This window comes from Prionailurus bengalensis, chromosome C1, assembly GCF_016509475.1.
Source record: "Prionailurus bengalensis isolate Pbe53 chromosome C1, Fcat_Pben_1.1_paternal_pri, whole genome shotgun sequence".
NCBI lineage: Eukaryota > Metazoa > Chordata > Mammalia > Carnivora > Felidae > Prionailurus > Prionailurus bengalensis.
This window is the reverse complement of record NC_057345.1, coordinates 160,065,260-160,085,548: the sequence shown is the minus strand read 5'-3', so window position 1 is coordinate 160,085,548 and position 20,289 is coordinate 160,065,260. Positions and strand designations below refer to the sequence as shown.

At 43.3% G+C, this 20,289-nt stretch overlaps 2 protein-coding genes across 2 annotated transcripts in view; both read right to left on the bottom strand.

Annotated features, from left to right (window-relative positions):
• The window catches only part of MYO3B (myosin IIIB), a 410,735-nt gene that overhangs the window by 108,855 nt on the left and 281,591 nt on the right, over positions 1-20,289 (bottom strand). Inside the window, exons 29-30 of the mRNA XM_043573368.1 lie at positions 11,793-11,894; positions 7,651-7,753 (exon numbers count right to left, since the gene is read on the bottom strand). Coding sequence (XP_043429303.1) covers positions 7,651-7,753; positions 11,793-11,894 — 205 coding nt within the window. The remainder of the gene's footprint in view (positions 1-7,650; positions 7,754-11,792; positions 11,895-20,289) is intronic.
• LOC122481439 (40S ribosomal protein S14-like) lies at positions 2,395-2,905 on the bottom strand. The gene has a single exon (XM_043577010.1). The coding sequence runs from the start codon at positions 2,894-2,896 to the stop codon at positions 2,441-2,443; it is 456 nt and encodes a 151-aa protein (XP_043432945.1). The 5' UTR covers positions 2,897-2,905; the 3' UTR covers positions 2,395-2,440.

Here is a 20,289-nt window from a genome sequence, read left to right as displayed (position 1 = left end):
CATGGTTCACTCTTTCTCCCACCTGGGATGGTTTTCTCCTAGCTCTAGTCTGTTTCAAAACCCTGCACGAGGTGCCACATGGGTGATAGCGTGAAGGATGAGTAAAATATTCCAGGTAAAGAAAGAACTGTCAAGGAAATTCTATTTAGAAGGAATAGCATGGACAGGTATACAGAAACAGGAAAACAAAAGACATACTGCAAATCACCAAACAGCTCCAGATAATTTTAAAAGAGGGCACTAGACTTTGGAATCTGGTCCTCCAAAAAGAACTTGGACTGCTGACATTCTTGACATCCACAATCCTTCTAAAAGGGTCTTTTGCATAAGGATCACTGATCCACTGATGATTTAAGGTTTGTTGAAATCGTTCAGATAAATATTTATGTACAGCCATAAGCAAATCCACAAGGAAAAATATAACTCAAAACAGATTTTTCCTTGAAGCTCCTTTCAGCTGGTGATAAGATTTCTGGCTTCAAAAACGGTTTGAAAATAAATGTGACCAATTAGTACTTTAAAAATCAAGAAACTCCAAGAAGGCCCTAACAATCGAGTAAGCTCTGGAAGTTACCACTTGAGGCTGTGCCAGTGAAACCCTGGCCATATTGGCAAGGGTGAGTCGGGCCCAAACTCAACCTCACGTTTATCCCTGCATAAAAGCCAGGAACACAAGAAAATAAAATATGACCCTCACGTTAAAGCAGAGAGTGAGGGCTGTTCAAAGTTTCTAAAGTGCTGGAATCCTCAATGCGTATTTTAGTCTAAAGCCCTACAGCTAAGCCAGAGGAGCCTTGACTCTTCACTTCAGGCTAGCTTGCACAGACTACTGTTGCTACCACTTCCATCACCACAACCAACAGCAGCGTGTTATCATCCCGTGAGCATTTACCATGCGTCTAGAGCTATGCTAGTTCCGTTGCAGAGATCATCTCCAATCCTCACAATCACGCCCTTTCTGCAGCCCAGGACACCGAGTTTCAGAAAGATGAAGGAATTTGACCAAAGACTCGTAGTTCATAAGAAGCTGAACTATGATTTAAACTCAGGACTGTCACCAAGGCCCATCTGCTTTCTACCCAAAGGAGATAACACACACCGTATCACGAGCACTTCCTAGAAGAAGGCCACCACCTCTACCACTGCGCCCATACCTGCCGCCACCCTCCTTCGGTGTCCAAGTTCCTCTAATGCCTAGTGCATTAACTTGGCCCTGGTAGCAGGCACTTGGCTGGAGGGCACCCACCTCCGGAGGGGGAGAAACAGAAGTGGAAGGAAAAAGGAGCACGGGAACCGAAGGGTGGGAGAGGAAAGGTCCTCCTGATACATAAGGAAAGTTTTGTTTTGTTTAATCTTCTTAGCACTGCCACATATTTCTGCGGGGACCCCCCACGCAGTGTGTGTGTGTCAAGATATGTGGCAATCTGTACTTTTACAGCCCACATGAAGATCTGGCCCACAGTTGGCCTTGACTGGGAGGCTGTTTCTTTGGCTCATCCATTCTGAGGTCAGCCCAATTGGCTCCAAGCCCCAGAGTGGGAGAAATATGTGCTCGTTTTCCCCTCTTGCGAGGTGCCAGCTCTCCTCGAGCTGCCTGAGTCATGAAGATTCCCGTCACTCGGAGTCCGAATCCTCCCTGAAGTGGCCCACAAGGAAGCGGTTTCTCTGGAGGTGTGTAACGAGCTGCCGGGTAGAAACACGTGCACCAGCATTATCAATCTCCTGCCTCCGTTATAGGGGCTTCTTGTTATATAACAACAGGCTAGCTGTGCTAAAGAATGTCAAATAAAAGCCTGGCAAGAGCTTTGCCATATGCAGGCCAAATTAAATTAAGGAGCATAATCCTCACTATTGTACTTATCAGCATTAAAATAGAGGATTACCATCATGGGAACAAAGCCCCACGACATAAAAGACTATTTCCTTTCTGCCATTCACTGTACACAGTTACAGGCTCATGTAGGAAGCGGAGCGGAGAAGGGCCACACCAACCACTGATTTCTCCTTTCAACCTGAAGCTGCCTTCTCCCTAGCCGAGTTAGCCCCCACCCCATCATGCACAGATGGGAGCATCTTCTCCATGAGGCTTTAATCCCAAGAATTCGGTGCTGGAGTTCTCTCCACCAATCACAGGATGACGGTTTTATGCCCACCAGGGTTTTTCCCTTAGCTGGTTGTGATTTAAGATTTGTCACAATGACATTTATAGAGAGCACAGAGCAGAAAAAGCCATGGGCTAAGCATTTGGAACCTGGAACCTAGACAGGCAGCAGAATGTATCAGTAACTTAAAAGTGTCAGCTCTGGAGTCAGAAGGCCTGCGTCCAAATCCTGACTCTGTCACTTTACTACTGGGCAATATTGGCAAATTGCTTATCTTTTTCTTAAAGCTTATACAAAGGCAGTTTATTAACAGAAAACAATAATTTGAGAAATCCTGTTCATAGACGGTGACCACAGCAACCCCCCTTCCTGCAGGTGCTATCAGAGGGGGTGGGGGTGGCTTCCTCAATCTGCCCGATCTTCATTCCTGAGTGGACAACGGCTCTGAGGGTTGACTGGGCTCCAGGGCCAGGGATCTTGGTCCTATTTGCTCCTGTGACCTGGAGTTGGATGTGGAGGGCAGCGGTGCCCAGCTTCTTGTACCTTTGGGCTACATCCTGGGCAGCCAACATGGCAGCAAAGGGAGAGGACTCATCTCGGTCAGCCTTCACCTTCATCTCACTAGTCACACAGCGGATGGTTTCCTTGCCAGAAAGATCAGTAACCCATACAATAGTGTCACTGAAGGATGCAAAGATGTGGTGGACACCAAACACATTTTCTCCTTCAGCCACTTGAGATCTGAGGCTGATGACCTGTTCTTCCTTCTTTTCCTTCCCCTTGAGAGGTGCCATTTCCGCATGTCTTCTCCAGACTCCACCACCAGAAAGCAAATTACTTGTAATACCGTAATGTCGGAAATTATAAAATGTGTACCTCTTTCATAGGGTAATCTAAGGATTAAATAAGGTAGTACATGCAGAACACTTAATATAGCGCCCCAAATTTGTTAATAAATGCCAAATGTTAGTTGTTTTTATTGCTGGAGAGAGAAGCTCTGGTTTCAAACGTGACCTGCCATTTATTCTCTGTGTGAGACTAGCTGATTAGGGGCAGGACTAGGTAAATCTGATACATCCAACTCAGCACTGATCTCTAGGCAAGCTTTGGGGACTACAGTCTTGGCCTTCCCAGCTTGGTTTACTTATCCATAAGACGGGTCGGTAATGCCAGCCAAAAGGCTTGGATAAGAATCACGTGAGATAACTGGAAAAGGACCTGGACTCACAACAAATGTTGAGTGACTGTGAAGGATTATGTTGTTCTTATTCTCAGCAATATTTCTTGTCAGGTTTGGGTTTTCCTTATGAGCTCTTCCCTCTGATTTTGCCTTCTCTTTATGTTTCCCTAGTACCTGTCTGATCCCATCACTACTACTTCAGGACTCTTCTGGCACATTTTGTTGGTTGGTTCTCTAACCCCTTTCTTCTTTGCCTACAGCCTATTTGCAGAAGCTGAAAATGCCCATGCTCATGTTCTCAGCTTTCCTTGTAGCTCCCTGGCAGCCTCTGGCCAGTGAGATGAGAGGAGAGTGTCCTAGGGACTTCTGGGAAAGGCTTCTATCCTGACAAACAGAGAGAGACTCCTGAGGAGAACCCCACCCGCTTCCCATCCACCTCTTCCTTCCTGCTTTGGACACTGCCACGTGAGGAAGTATTGCTTTAGTGCTGCTTCAGCCACCTTGCAACCATAAGTAGGGGCACGCTGATGCACTGAAAATAGCAAAGAGATGAAAAGGCCTACCTCCTTAATGACATCCCTGAACAACGGAGCCAGCATTGGAACTTTTGTCTTCAGACCTTTATCTCAAGGGATTCTTAAACATATTGGTTGGAGGGTCTGTTAATTGCTGCTAAGAGCATCATCATTGGCATGACTCAGCTTTCTTCTTTGCCTGCCCATCTCTTCCCCTGTTGCTCTCCCCAGTTTCCTTCCTGTCAACCCCTGGGTTGATCCACAGGGCACTGAGGTGACCATCAACACAGAGGGCAAAATGAGACCCCTAACCCCCTGGGGCAGGCATATCTTGACACCCTATCTAATGAATTATTCTGGATCCTATTGTTGCTGCCCCTACCCAAAGACTGAGCAGGAAAAACATTTATTTCATAAAAATCGGAGCTCTAAGAGTGGCCTTGGATGTCAGCTCAATAAACGTATTGAGTACCTACTGCATGTATTGGAAACAGAAAGAAATAAGATTCAACCCTCACTTTTGAGAAGCTGACCTTCTAACACACAGTCAACCACACCACCAGGCAATATGTGAAGCGACAGAGAGTGATAAACCAAAGTGTGGTCCCAGGACCCTGTCTGTGAGCTGTTCCTACTCACTCAATGTCATAAGGAGCTTGTGCCAGAATGTAAATCAGTTTATTACCAAGTACATTATTTAGCTCTGCTGATATTTTTTTTCATAGCAAGACTTCCTCGATGAAGAAAGCAGTGGGTTGATTGACATTCTGATATGAACTCATTATCTTGTTGTGAACCAGAATTCTGAGTAGTACTGTTAAAAATGGACTACAAAGATTCAAGGAGCATTGAAGAGAATTAAGGTCTTCATAGAGGGAAGGGATATGACCATGTGTCTTGATGAGATAGCTAAGAACTGAACAGAAAGGCATGAGCAGAGAGAACAGAGGTAGTTACATTGGTAAAATGGTAAGTCTGACCCCACAGGGTGCATATAGGGACGTACTGGAGGTGAGTCTGGAAGACAAAGCAGAGCAAGACAGAAAGAGACTTGACATGGCAGACTGAGAAGTCTGAACCTCTTTTGGTCTAAAATGGGAAGCCATTAAAGTTCTTTGAAAAGCCAGATTATACTTTAGGATAATTGATCAGATGTCAGAAATAAAAGCTGGTCTATAAAGAAGAGAAAAGGGACAGAGGGAGAGAGAACAAGATAATGGTAGGGCTGGACCAGGGAAGGATGCTAAGAAAATGATTGGAGGTGGAGTTAAATGAGAGGTAGGGATCAAAAATGGCTGCCAGGTTTCAAGGCTAGGTCACCAGAGTGTTTATTCAACTCACAAGAGTGGGGGCAGAGGGGTCAGGCAGAAAAGGTGCTTTGGTGGGAACTTTTCTGCTGAGGCCCTGGTGTGGAAATCAGAACACGGTCAGCAGAACAGAATCCCAAGAACTGTGCTCACTCAGCTGAGAGTCGGTTGATACCAGAACATACCGGCGAGAGAGGATATCACTCAGGTGAGGAATAGAGAAGAAAGAAAGTCAAGGGCTTGGAGGGCTGCCCCATTCCAATGGTGGGTGGAAGAGGATGATGGGGCCAGAGAAGACAGAGACCAGGATGTCTTAGAGGAAGAACCTGAAGCCTGCAATGCTGCAGACAGCCACGGAGGAGGGCAATTTGAGGACAGCACAGCCCACGGAACTGATGCTGCCGCGTCTGACGAAGACAAGGCTCTAGCAACTGGGAGCTGAACTTCCCAAGAGCAACTGTGGAGACAGAGGGAGGGCACAGATCAGATTGGATTTCAGGATTAAGGAGGGTGGTGGGGGAGGGAATGAGGCCCCAGACCAGGATGTTAGTCTGAGGAAGTGTGATGGTAAAAGTAACAAGAGGGAAGCCAGGGCCAAAAGCGGCCTTTTTTGTAAAATGGAGGGAAGTATAAGCAAATGGGAGAAAGACACTAGAGAGAGAACGCCAGGGCGGGCTAAATGATGAGGGCAGGGCCACAATGAAGGCATTCACCTGTGCAAGGAGGGACCTGTAGCCTTTTGAGATGGGAGCATAGCCTTTTGAGGTGGGAGCAAAGGAAGAAAGAATAGCTGAAGAGAAAGAGAGATTCTGAGGTGGAGGGAAGCGAAGGTGAAGTTGCTTACAGCTGTCCTGATACCCTATGTTAAAGTCAGTCACCAGCTGAGGTTGAGGGGAGTCAGGCAGTTGGAGGCATTGACCAAATTGGTTCACTGACTTGTCCAAGGTCTAACAGCTGGAAAATGTCAGCACTAACTAGGACCAGAACCCAAGTCTTCCACCTGCCAAGTTCAGTGGTCTTTCTGCTGCATCAGAAATTCTAAAGTTTGTTATTCTAGTATAGAGTATCTAGTATTATGTTCTATAATATTCCCTCAAGTACCCTTGGCTGAGCTATCCTACTGGGAAAGTAGTCTACTTTATAAGCAGTCCAACAACAGTTTGAGACCATTAGAGAAGTACTGATAATTTGTCAAGTCTCAAAAATATTAATAAGAAGCCTCAAGAGATTAAGAAATATTTTTAAAAAGTACAAATCAAAACCACTTCTTTTTCCAAGTGATGCAAAGAACTTTCTAGTGCAAAGTGATGCAAAGAACTTTCTCCAAATCCTGGAGTACACTTCTTAAAAAAAATTTTTTTTTAATGTTTATTTATTTTTGAGAGAGACAGAGACAGAATATGAGTGGGTTAGGGGCAGAGAGAGAGGGAGACACAGAATCCGAAGCAGGCTCCAGGCTTCGAGCTGTCAGCACAGAGCCCAACGCGGGGCTCGAACTCATGAGCTGTGAGATCATGACCTGAGCCTAAGTTGGACGCTCGACCGACTGAGCCACCCATGCACCCCTGGAGTAAACTGTTAATGAAAAAGTCCCTACAACCAATTTAGAGGAAAAGAAGAAAGATAAGCTTCATTCTAGTTAGACCTTCCTTTTGCCACGGTCCACTCCTTCCTGTGGTTGTGTCCTCTTCCTGGTGACATGTGTGACAGGGCCTGAAAACCTTTTCTGGGAAAGGGTAGGTTGGGGAGTTTTCCGTGAAGAACAGGAGGCCTAGCCTAGGAGCTCCTTGAGTGTCCAGTGCTTGATGTCATGGCCTTGTCTGGTCTGACTTAGAGTGACATGAGCCTCCATTTGGCAGAGATATTGGTCTCTGCAGACCTGAGCAGTTCCTAGGTACCCTGAAGATGGGGTGCTGTGGCCCTGGGCTGTAATGCTCTACTCTGAATTATATTTGACTAGAAACTGTGGGTAAATAGGAATTGATGCTCCCTTTTTGCTTCAGCGTAAACCAAGCTTTTTCAGTCTTGGAACTACTGTCATTTGGGGCTGGACAACTCATTGTCGTGAGGGAGCTGTGCTGTGCCTGGTAGGCTGTTTGGCACTATCCCTGGCCTCCACCCGCTAGATGGCATTAGTTCAACTCCTCCCCCTAGAGTTGTGACAACCAAAAATATCTCCAGACATTGTTGAGTGTCCCGGGGCGGGGGGGGGGGGGGGGGGGGGGGGGGGGGGGGTGGGGAGGGGGAAGTAGGGAAGAGAGGCAAAACTGTCCCTAGTTGAGAGAATCTGTTAAGGTTCATCAGGCAACTACCTGTTTTACCATGAAGAGAACCCAAATAGCAGGACTGCGCTCAGGTTGCGCTGTAGAATAAAGACTTTTGCCCACAGAGTAATGACGCCTGACCTGGGAGAATCTGATAAAAAACACTTTTTGGCTCCACTGTCTCCAACTCACCAAAACACTGTTAGAAACAGCTCTGTTTCAGTGTCCATTGGAACAGAGCACCTGAGTTTAAGATTGGGAATGCTTATGGATAAGACTCACCAATTTTTCTCAGTGATAGCAGGAGGGTTGCTTGAAGTGTCTTCATGGCCATTGTTGAATTCTGTTTGTGGGATGACTTTATGATCTATAGATCCCCTTAGAACTGAGAGAAAACAAACAAGAAGACAAACAAAATACTTAGAGATCTATGGACAAGCTCAGAAATAGGCAGGGTTAGGTTTAAAACACGTCTACACTTCGTAGCACCTCTCTCCTGCCCCTCCTGCTGTTCCACAGCCTTTGTCTATGACATGTCATCAAAACTGACCTGTTCTGTGATCCCAGCCAGCAAGTTGGGTAAAATCATTCAGGGTTTTGGGAAAACAAGCTACCTTTCTCTGGCAACAGAGGTAACGGACTGAGCTCAGTGGCCCCCAGGTGAGGTAGACTGCAATGGTGGCAGCAAGAATGGCACTGGGCGAGACAGCAGGCCAGCTTCCGGTCTTAGACAGCAGGACAGGGCGGCCTGCTGACACAGATGGTAGGTCAAGGAATGGATTGTCACAATGTGGGTAGGACTGACTGTAAACAGGGAATCATTCCTAGAGTAACCCATTTCTACATTGTGAATGAGGACAGTTTACCAGTAAGTTTCTCAAGATTGGGGATAACAAATACAATTCCTCCTTTCAGTGACCCTGGCAGCCCAGCTGTAACTAATCAATCATGCCCCTCTTTTCCACTAAACCTTAATTTATCTTCAAGGTCCTTCCTAACACGCTTTACATCAGTGTTTCCCAAAGTGCAGATGCCACGTGATCACGACTTCATAGGACAACCCATGAAGCATCAACATCGCTTAGAAACTTGTTAGAAATGCAAATTCTTGGGCACCACCCCAGACCTACTGAATCAGAATGTCCAGGGAGTGGGGGAGGGGCTGGCAACCTGTGTTTTTAACAAGCCCTCAAGGTGATCCTGATCCGTGCTGAAGTTTGACAGACATTGCTCCAGATCAATGGTTCTTAATCCTAGTTGTATATTCAAATCACCCAGGGAAGATTTTAAGTATGCCTGAGCCCAGCCCCTACAGATTCTGAAACTGACCCAGGGTGGGGTGGGGTTGGCTTCAATTTCAAGAAACTCTCTGGATGATTTAACCTGTGGTCAGGGCTGAGCATTTACAGTCTCACACAGTCACTACTAATCAAGAGAGACTGCACCTATTTGGTATCCTCATTTCAGATCATCTAAAAGTATCCAAATCAAAATATAAACAGTGAGGATAATTTATAAACTTGGCAATTGTGACATACTGCAGAAGATGCATAAAATGTATAAGGTTGAAATTATAATGTTAGAACACATAGCATGACAAAGATACAGTGCAGAAAAATAAATATAGAAATCAATTGTTTTATGTTGTCTATTCTGGGAAGACTACACTCTGATTCTATGTTATTAGTTTGGTTCCTTAGACAATATCTTTTGTGTAGAAGAAACGTAATTCTTCGAGCTATCAACGGTAGATAAGACCATCTGTTGTTGTTATTATTATTGCTATAAACACCAAAGGATAAAGACAAAAATTTTAAATGGAATATTATTACATTTTTATTATCACACAAAAAACATCATGACCAGACAGGGAAACAACAATGTTAAAAGAAGACAAAAAAGAAATTAAGAAAAATATCTGCAGCTTTTTAGAATTTCATTAACTTCCCTTCCCTGCCTTCCCTCCCATCTCTTGATTGACCAACTCCTCCCAGTAGAGGACCAGGCAGGTTTCCCCTTCCTGGAGATTCCAAAACACTGTTAGGCCTACGCTTACTTGTAATACCATGGTAAGCAACATAAAAGCAAGAAGTGACATAAAAAGAAGAAAGAGGAGCCCACTTCAGGGCACAGATAACTCTGTTTGCTTATTAAGAAGGACCATTGATGGGAATAATCTTTAACCGTGTGCTCTGGCCCAATTCAGCTGGACCAAGAGCTACCATGCACTGATCAAAGCCCAGCCGGTATCACCCATGTGGAAAGCTGAGATTGTTATTGTCTCCACCCATCTGAGATCTTCAGAATAAAAAGGAGCAACAGCAGTTCAATAGATTCAGAGAGGAAAAAACAAAGCAAGAAAAGATCACCAAGCCCTTTTTGGTTGGGGACTCTCCAGAGGAAGGTGCCATGTCTTTCCCCAGAGAGGAAGCTTCCACATCTTCACCTGGAACTTAGCAGATGCCCCTAGTTACTTTGCCTGGATTTACAATAAAAACCCATATAATTTCTGTTCATGTAATTGAAGGGAAAACTTATTCCATGTTTCTTATTCATTTACACTTCAGTCATCAAAATATTGATTTTTAAGAGTTATTTGAAGTATAAAAATCAAACAGAAAACTTACAGAATATTCTTAATAAAGCTTAGGTGAAGTCTGTTCTCCATCCTCCAGCTTTGCCTGGAGAGCAGGGAGAAGGATTTGAGTCAGAGTAAAGAGATAAACTTAAATAAGAAGGAGACCATCAAACTATTGAGTTCAAAGCAAAACTCAGTATTGTCAAATATTTTTAACTATGTCCTGGTGACAGCTGGAATCATCTACATCTCTTTGGCAAGTTAATTGCTACACAAGGAGATTGGAAAAGTGAAGATATGGAGAAAAACAGAAAGGTAAAATAGGGTGGTCCATTCTAAGTAAATAGATCAACTTAAAAGGAATGACACCAGTGACGTGCCTGAACGATGAAGAGCTTGAATTGCAGACTTGAATACGTCCAGGAGTGACAACAGAAGCTTCTCCAGATATGGATTCTCATTTCCTCAAAGAAGCATCCCTGAGTGTTCTAGTTCAATGAAATAAAGTAATGCTGGGACTTCTTCTCTGAAGGAGTCGAATCCTTCCAAAGTCGGATTGAGCTTAATGAGCCATTCATATTTCCCAGGAAAATCAAGCCAATTCTCCACTGGACCATTTTGGAATAAAATGGAGAAGATATGGCTGAAAACACCAGAGCAGGCAGTGCAAAGTCAAATGCCTTTGGGGTCACTCAGGTAACAAGAATCTGTGCACTGTCAGGCCAAGAGGGTGGCGGGGGGGTGGGTGTTAGGGTTTGTGGTGAAGCAGAAAATATATGCCCCACCTAAAGACATTTGGGTTCAAAGTTTAAAAAAACCAAACAAACACTGTATCTGGCCAAACAAAACACATCTGTGTGCTGATTACACCAGAAGACCTCCTATTTGTGACTTCTGCTACGGAGAAAGGGTCTAGACCATGAGTCAGTAAGAGCTAGGCATCCTGTTTTTGAAAATGAAAAGGGTGTCATTGTCTTCACCCCAAAGTTTCCTCAAATTCAGGAAACACTGCTGCTCCCTGGGCTCTCCCTCTTCTCCTTCTTTCTTACTCCCTAACCTCCCTGCTCCAAGGTAAAGTCCCAGTTCTGTACTTCCTTGAAAAATAGGCTGCATGGCCAATTCCAAAGGAGCCAGATGTGCCCAGAAACTCCTTGCTGATACCCTGTAACTGCAAACTCTACTGGAAAATCCGGGGCAACTCATCCTCACTTTTTAGAAAATGCTGGCATTAGCATTAAGGGCCATATTTTTAAAAATCATAGTTTCTTCTTGCAGCAGAAGTCCAGGAAACTTCAAACTGCAAAAAGGGAAGATTCCAATATTTTTTCAATATTTAAAAACCATTAATTGAGTCTAATTCTCTCATTTTATGAGGATGTTAACTGATGGAGGGCTTAGACCTTGAGTTTTAAGTTCTTGTCCACGGTGCTCCTTCCCACCATAAATGTTCTTGATTAGTTTGAGGTCTATTTACCAATGTCAGGATCACAGAAAGATCTTAAGAAGTTGAACTTTCATAAGTCCCAACATGAGTCAGACAGAAATGTGTCAGGGTCTACTCCGAGAGGAGGAGTTGAAGAGAGGCTATCAGTAAGGAGAGCCACAACGAGACCAGTTTCCCCAGTAAACAGGTCAGAGGGCAGAGGAAGCAGCTGCAGGAAGCCGAGCTTATCTCCCTTTACTCTTTCCCTTCCGTGAAATCACCTATGGGGTCCTTTGTAAAGCCGTCCCTGCACTTAATCAGCTGTCACCTATAGAAAAACAGATCACCATATCAGGCGATCATTTTCAGCTATGGAACGTCTCTAACTATAGGACACCCTTCCCAAACCTCTAATGATCCTACCTGTGTGGTCACCAAGCTCACTACAGTCTTGAACGTGGACACTTTCCTTGGTGTCCCCTGAAACAGCAGGCTGCAGATCACTGCTTTGGCCTGAAGGGTGCTCTGTGGAATGAAACAAAGGAGTAACTTACCAAGGTTATGCTCCCATACCTGGATGAATTACCAAAGTGGGTGACATCACGTGGCTAGCGAAACCCACATTTGTCTTACAGTTTGAGGCTCCAAGGTGATAAATATCATCAACAGATCTGGCACTTGTTTTTAAGATTTAATACAGTGTGGTTGGAAAGGGCATAGTTGTAGAAAATAGGAGAATTGATAACTGTTCTGGTTGGACTTCCTACTAGCTTGGTGACATTGGTAATTCAGGTAACCTCTGTCTCACTGATTGCATTAGTCAAATAGGGAGCTGGGTGACAAATAGAAGTCTTAAGTGCACCAGGCCAGGGCTGCTGGTTTGACAACCAGGTGGCTTTCCTATTTCCTTTTCAGGTGTACCATCAGGGAAGTAAAAGGAGGGACAAGGTCTCCTCCTTCCCTCCACATCTCTACCCCTCAGGCAAGTCTGTCCTTTCCTTTCATCTTATAGCCCTGTTCTTTAATTGTCCTGGCTTGACAACCAATAATGCCATCATGGAATGGGGCGCCTGGGTGGCGCAGTCGGTTAAGCGTCCGACTTCAGCCAGGTCACGATCTCGCGGTCTGTGAGTTCGAGCCCCGCGTCGGGCTCAGGGCTGATGGCTCAGAGCCTGGAGCCTGTTTCTGATCCTGTGTCTCCCTCTCTCTCTGCCCCTCCCCCGTTCATGCTCTGTCTCTCTCTGTCCCCAAAATAAATAAATGTTGAAAAAAAAAAATTTTTTTAAAAAAAGAGAGACTACACATTCCACTTGGTTGAGGACTATCACAATTGCAGCTTTTCATTGTCCAGTTAGTTTGGCTCATGTTGACAAACACCTAAATACCTCTCTACCAAAACAGCTCATGCCTTGGGTGGAAAAATACTGAAGGGTTTATCTTGGCCCTCACGTCTCTTCTTCCATTCTCCATGACCCTCAAGGTCATGATGGTTTGAAGATGTTCCACCATCTCAGACTACCTCAGGTATCTGAAGATGGCTAGTTCTTTCCAGTTGGGTCCCTTGGCTCTAGAAGAAACCACACTGGCAGCAGAGTCCCTCTTTCCCACAGAGGAGATATTCTTTAGGCTCTGCCCTGAGGCAGTCAACAAACTCTGTGCCGTCTCCTTTTTCTCTGACCTGTGATATAAACCTTGTTCTCTCTCATCCCCCACCTTCCTCTGACTCTGGCTATTTCTAATTTGCTGGCAGTACTTCTAGATATACCATATTAGAATATTTGGAATCTCTGACTTTTCTCCTTTTTAATTTCCTCGAATGGGAATTTTTTCCCATCTGCTCTCTCTCCTTCTGAGTGACTCTCCTACCTCAAGCGTGACCTTCCCACACCCAGCCTGATGACACCATGCCTCTCCATTCTCTTCAGGTGGTCCAGTACACCCATTTTAAGCAAGGCTGGCTGCCTCAGACTATACTTAAAGAGATATAGTCCATACTCTCATGGAGCTTACATTCTAATTAATACAGAGAGTAAGAGTAAAAAGAGATAACAATGAACAAACACCCTGAAACTTTAAGGGGGTAAGCTGGGTAGACTAGAGTCCTCTCAATATTCCTGTCCATCTACAACCTCAGAATGTGACCTTACTCGGAAATAAGGTTTTTGTTGATGTAACTGGTTTAAGATGAGGTCATACTGGATTCAGCTGGGTCATCAGTCCAATGGTTAGTGCCCTTCTAAGAAGGCCATGTGAAGATACAGATACAGGGAGAATGCATATGATAATGAAAGCTATGCAAAGGGTGTCTAAGCCAAAGAATGCCAAGCATCAGAAGCTACGAGAGACATGGAAAGAATTTTCCCTCAGAGCCTCCAGGAGAAACCAACATTGCTGATTCTGCACCTCCAGCCTCCTGAATTGTGAGAGAATACATTTCTGTTGTTTTATGCTACAAAGTTTGGGGTAATTTGTTATGTTAGCCCTAGGAAACTAACATGAAGAGGAAAAGCTGACAGCTGTTAAGAAAAAAGAAATGAGGAGAAAAAAATCAGGTACCTGTATTCAGGTTGATTTGGCTGGGGAGGCTCATTAAGAACAGGAGTTAGGGAAATTTCCATTATTTTCATTTAACAAACACAAATATATGGATTATTATGTGCCATGAAGTGTTCTAAGGCCCTCACTAATCCTCATACTAACTTTAAAAGGTAGAGGCCACTATTATTCCCATTTTACAGGTAAGGAAACTGAGGCCCAGGCAGGTTCAATGACTTGCCTAAGAGACACACACAGCTGGAAAGTGGCAGAGCCAGGACTCGAACCCAGTTTCACCCTAAAGTCTGGATTCCTAAATATTACACAGTGCAGCCCCATTAATGTAAACATTCAAAAATCATTAACTTTTATTTTTTCCTTTAGAAGTGGAAGTTATTTCTTTCACATGTCTGGGCCTCTAAGGTCCCACAGATCAGCTGCTATGGGAGGAGCCTCTGGTCTAGACGGGCATTTGATGGCCCACCCAGAGGACAGACCCAGAGGCATGCTTTCTAGCAGGGGCACTGTCCAGGTTGATTTCTTGGTTGGGGATCTAGGCTGGGTAAGCTTTCCTGCTCTCATAATGGACCTGGCAAATGGTGCCTACTGTATCTGGCAGAGAAGGCACATACAGATGAGGCACAAAAGCCCAACCTTCCCCTCCTAACTGCTGCTGGCCAATTGCACAAGGAGCCTGTGTCATTTCTGGCTGGAGTGACAGCTGGTCAGCAGCCATCTTATCAGAACATAAAGAGGCCAATTTGTGGGAGGTCTGACAGGCAAATGCCACCAAAAGCAGCACTGAGAAAGTAAAATTCTTTTCTCAAAGAACAGAATCTCATTGACAGATTTTTTTTTTTTCTTTTAACAGCCACATCAGACACCCTGGTCTCCACATAAAACAATTCTGGTAATTTCAGGCCTACGAGATCATTTTCCACTTTGATTCTCTAGTACTTAATTCCAGTCATTATCCCGGTCAAACTTTGAGTTCAAAGAAAAGTCTTGCCTCATAATTGCTTTCTCTAACTTGGAAACTAAGGAGGAAGGTTTTCTCTTATCCTAGAGATGAGTTTCTTGTCTGCCCTGGAACATCACTGTTTGGGGAATTCCCCTTGCCTTCAAGCATCCAGGGACTGTCACTCTGTTCTCTGACTCCCAGCAGCCTTCAATGGGGTTTACTTCAGAGAATTTATGCCCTGCCTGCTTACAAAAAAGATTGGAGGGAGCTTCATAGATTGTTTCTTGTGGTTGTGTTAGTTGGCTCTGGCTTAGTACTCCTCTTAAGCCTGGGGCAGATGTGTCTGTCCTGGTTCCATCTGAGACTGTTTCTCCCACCTCCTTTTTAAAACATTTTCAGAGTAGTTTTAGACTTACAGCAAAACTGAGGGGGGGAAGGCACAGAGATTTCTCCATATTCCCTGCTCCCACATATTTCATCTACTCTCAACACCTCCCACCAGAGTGGTACATTTGTTACCTACACTGACACTTCTTCATTACCCCAAATCCATAGTTTACATTATGGTTTACTCTTGATGTTGTAGATCATATGGGTTTGGACAAGAAATGACATATATCCATCATTATGGTGTCATATGGTATCTTCACTGTCCTAAAAATCCTCTGGGCTCTGCCTATTAACCTCCTCCTACATCCCTGGCAACCACTGATCTTTTTACTGTCTCCATAGATTTGGTTTTATTGGAATGTCGTATATTTGGAATCATATAGTACATAGTCTTTTCATACTGGCTTTCACCTTGTAATATGCATTTAAGTTTCCTTCATGCCTTTTTGTGGCTTGATAGCTCATTTCTTTTTAGCACTGAATAATTTCCATTTTTCTGAATGTACTACAGTTTATCCATTTACCCACTGAAGCACATCCTGGTGGCTTCCAAGTTTTGACAATTATGAATAAAGCTGCCTCCAACATCTGTGTGCAGGTTTTTGTGTGGACGTAAGTTTTCAACTCCTCTGGGTGGATATCAAAAAGTGTGATTACTGGATCATATGGTAAGAGTATGTTTACTTTTATAAGAAACCACCACACGGTCTTCCAAAGTAGCTGTACCATTTTGTATTCCTACCAGCAACGAATGAGGTACCTGTTGTTCCACATCCTCATCTGCATTTGATGTTGTCAGTGTTATAGATTTTGGCCATTCTAATAGGTGTATAATAGTATTTTGTTGTTTTAATTTGCATTTTCCTGCTGACATATGATGTGGAGCATCAGGCTGTCCCCTCTTACTGGGAAAAAAAATAACTTTGATGTTGTTTTTGTGACCACCCCAAAAGCATTTAGCAGAGTGTTCTGCACAGAGAGGATGTTCCTGTTCAGAAAACGTTTGGGGGAAGGATACCAGATCAGGACTGAGGCAGTCTTGACTGCAGTGTTTCTTAGCTACCATCTGTAAAATGGGGTAAGATTCCCAACCTACTTTTCAGGGTTAGTCTGATAATTACAAAAATAAGGTGAATGAAAATGCCTTGTATAAACTGGAAATTGCTATGCAAAAATAACATGTTAGGAAAACAAGTGTTACCGTTTGTTAGTCAAGAAGGAAATAACTCCCACCTCTAGGATCATTCTAGCTTAAACAGCTCCTGTTTCCCATAAATCAAAGTTATTTACTTTCCTGTAAGTCTTCCCTAAAAAGATAAAGGTCTGGATGTTTATAACAGCTTTATTCACTGTCACTAATAATTGGAAACAAATATCATTTAGCTGGTAATGGCAAAATTGTGGTATATCTATACTCTGGAGTTGTGCTCAGCAATGAAAAAGCACAAATTAGTGTTAAATGCACCAACACTGATGAACTGTAAAAGCATTATGCTAAGTGAAAGAAGCCAGACACAAAAGTCTATGTACTGTATTACTCTGTTTTTATGACATTTTGGAAAAGGCATAATTATTGGGACAGAAAACCCATTGGTGGTCACCAGGAGCTAAGGGTGTGGGAGGGATGGTGACAGAAAGGGCATGAGGGAGCTTTGTCATAATTTTCTTTTTCTTGATTGTGGAGGGGGTTACCTGACTGTATGTGTTCATCCAATTTTATCAGACTGTGTTTTATTGTATATAAATTACACCTCAATAAATATGACTTTTAAAAAATCACCAGAACTTAAAAATAAAAAAATAAGGTCTTCTCAAACTGATTGTTCCTGGAAAGCAGGATCCAATCACTTCTCACCCACTAGGAAGAAAGAGTCTGGTGGGGAGAGCCCTGCTGCTGACGAGGGACCCTTCAGAGCCATTTGTATCATTGACCATAGCTGGTTTTGACACTAAGTACTTGGCTCAAAGTCTATGAAATTAGCAGGCTCTGGTTGCTTGTACATCTCAACCGTCACAACTTTATTGATGAGAATGGCTACCAGCTGTCACCTCTGCCTCCACCTCTGTGCTCGGTGATTTAGACTTCACGGCCACAGCAAATCAAGCCATGATCCTGCTATGGCTCTTCGTGTTGGGGTTTGAACTCCCAGCCAAATGGCTGTCGCTCAGCTGTTATGCTGCCAATCACCCGTCACCGTGGGTTAAGTATGATATGCACACTGAGATCTTCCAACTCCTTAGACATCTGAAAGGCGACTTGGCTTTCCACACCAGCAGGCAGCAAATCTGGGTGATATTTAACTCCTGGATTTTAGAGTTTCTGACTTCATGGAAGAGGATGAGCAGGGGACTTGCTATTTTCCAGAACGAGTTACAGAACGGCCTCAAACCAGTGAATGGGGAAATGATGTCAGTAGCATACTAAACCATTAAATCTTAACAATGTTGAGGTGAGTGAAAAAATTTCTCTATGCAAATGAATCAAGCTCTTGGCATTATGGAACACAGCTCTTTACAGAAACAACAAAAACACCTGAAACATTTCACATATTATTGCTTTTTAACTTTTCCTGTCAGATAAGCAAGACATAAGTTAAGATTTGGAAAATTATTTATTTTTATTTTTTTATTTGAGAGAGAAAGAGAGACAGAGAGCGCGCATGAGTGGCGGAGGGGCAGAGAGAGGAGAGATAGAATCCCAAGCAGGCTCTGCACTCAGCTCCACACAGGGCTCAATCTCAGGACTGTGAGATCCCGACTGGAAGATCATGACCCGAGCCAAAATCAAGAGTCAGACGCTTAACTGACTGAACCACCCAGGCACCATGGAACATTCTCTCTTATAAATGTTTTATTGTAACTATATTTAAGATTTAACAGGTACTATTTTTTCCTCCAAAAGTGAGAGAAATAGTTTGATCTTTTTGAAGTTATATGTATGCTCACTTACATAGATGTAGGTATATATACATATATATATATATATACACCCATACAGAGAGAGTACTATACTGACTATTTTTCCCAGTGAAGTTCTTATTTGGGAAGGGAGTACAGAGAGGGAGCTAACATTTAGTGAATATCTACCAGGTACTAGGTACCATGCAAGATGCTTTGCATATATTATTTGTAATCATCTTCACAACAGTCCTGAGAATTAGGCCTTAATGAGTCCCATTTTATAGGTGAGGAAACTAAGGTTCAGAAGTTAAGTACTTTTCCCCAAACCATATGACAAATTATGGCATAGCTGGGAATTAAAGTCAATTGCTTTTGTTTGCTTGATTTTCTTAAAAATTGTTTTTTGTAACATTTATTCATCTTTGAGAGACAGAGAGAGACAGAGTGTGAGTGCGGGAGGAGCAAAGAGAGATGGAGACACAGAGTCTGAAGCAGGCTCCAGACTCTGAGCTGTCAGCACAGAGCCCAAAGCGGGACTCGAACTCACTGACTGCAAGATCATGACCTGAGCCGAAGTTGGACGCTTAACCAACTGAGCCACCCAGGTGCCCTGTTTGCTTGATTTTCTTCCCTTTTTCTTAAAATTTGAGTATAGTGGAATTACAATGTTACAGAAGTTTCAGGCGTACAACACAGTGATTCAACATCTCTATACATTATGCTATGCTCACCACAACTATAGCTACCATCTGTTACCATAAAACATTATTACAATACCATCAACTATATTCCCTGTGCTGTACCTTTTATTCCCATGACTTAATCATTCTACACCTAAAAGCCCACTCCCCTTCACCCATTTGGCCTATCTCCCTATACCCCTTCCCTCTGGCAACCATCAGTTTCTTCTCTGTATTTAAAGGCTGATTCTACTTTTTATTTACTCATTTGTTTTGTTTTTTTAGATTCCACATATGAGTGAAATCATATGGTATTTGTCTTTCTCAGTCTGACTTGTTTCTCTTAGCATAATACTCTCTAGGTCCATCTGTCTTGTTGCAAACAGCAAGATCGACACTTAGGTTGCTTCTATATCTTGGCTATTATAAATAATGCTGCAGTAAACATAGGGGTGCATATACCTTTTTGAGTTAGTGTTTTCACTTTATTTGGGAAAATACACAGTAGTGGAATTATTGGATCATATGGTATTTCTGTTTTTAATTTTTTGAGGAAATTCCATACTGTTTTCCATAGTGGCTACACCAATTACATTCCCACCAACACTGTACCAGAGTTCCTTTTCCTTCACGTACTTCATCAACACTTATTATGTCTTGTCTTCTTGATTTTGGCCATTGTGACAGGTGTGAGGTGATATCTCATTGTGCTTTTGATTTGCATTTCCCTGATGATTAGTTGTTGAGCATCTTTTTATATGTCTATTGGCCATCAGCATGTATTCTTTCCATTGAGGTCCTCTGCCCATTTTTAAATCAGATTTTTGGGGTTTTTTGGTTAAAGTCAATTGTTTTGATTCCAAAGTCCACTTGCTTAGGTTGGTATATAGAGCTCTTCCAAAAGCTGGTACCCTATGTCCATGTGCCATATCCAAGATGGAAACCAATCATAGAGTGTGGTCTACTGAAAAGGGAACTGGGTGAGGACTCAGAAGAGGGCTTTGATGCCAATTTTTAAGCTCACATAACACATAAGGGGAGACAACTTATTTAAATTCCCTATGCTTCTGTTTCATCTGTTAAAGGGAAAAACAAAATTTGCCTTTCTACACACAGGAGTCTTTTGAGGAAAAGAAGCCCAATCACTCTTGCCATAGCAGTTCATTTTTTCCCCTAATGTTTCTTTACTATTATGTGGATATAGCCTAAATAACTATGATTCCATAGAATAAAGGCAACCTGAGTGTGTTATTGATCATGATCATGTTGCTTCACTCAAGGTTGAGGTGGTAAAGATGCCATTTTGGGCAGCACGTCTTTTTAGCCAGATTCTGGAGCTCTATATGAGGTCCAGCATGGAAGAGATGATTCGAAATTGAAGCACTCATGGACTTCCTCTGAAATTTTAACCTTGAGTCCTGCTGGTACAGATGCACCAAAGGTTCACCTTGAG

Coding starts and splice junctions, on each gene's coding strand:
- LOC122481439 (XM_043577010.1), bottom strand. CDS start 2,896: ATGGCACCTCTCAAGGGGAAGGAAAAGAAGGAAGAACAGGTCATCAGC.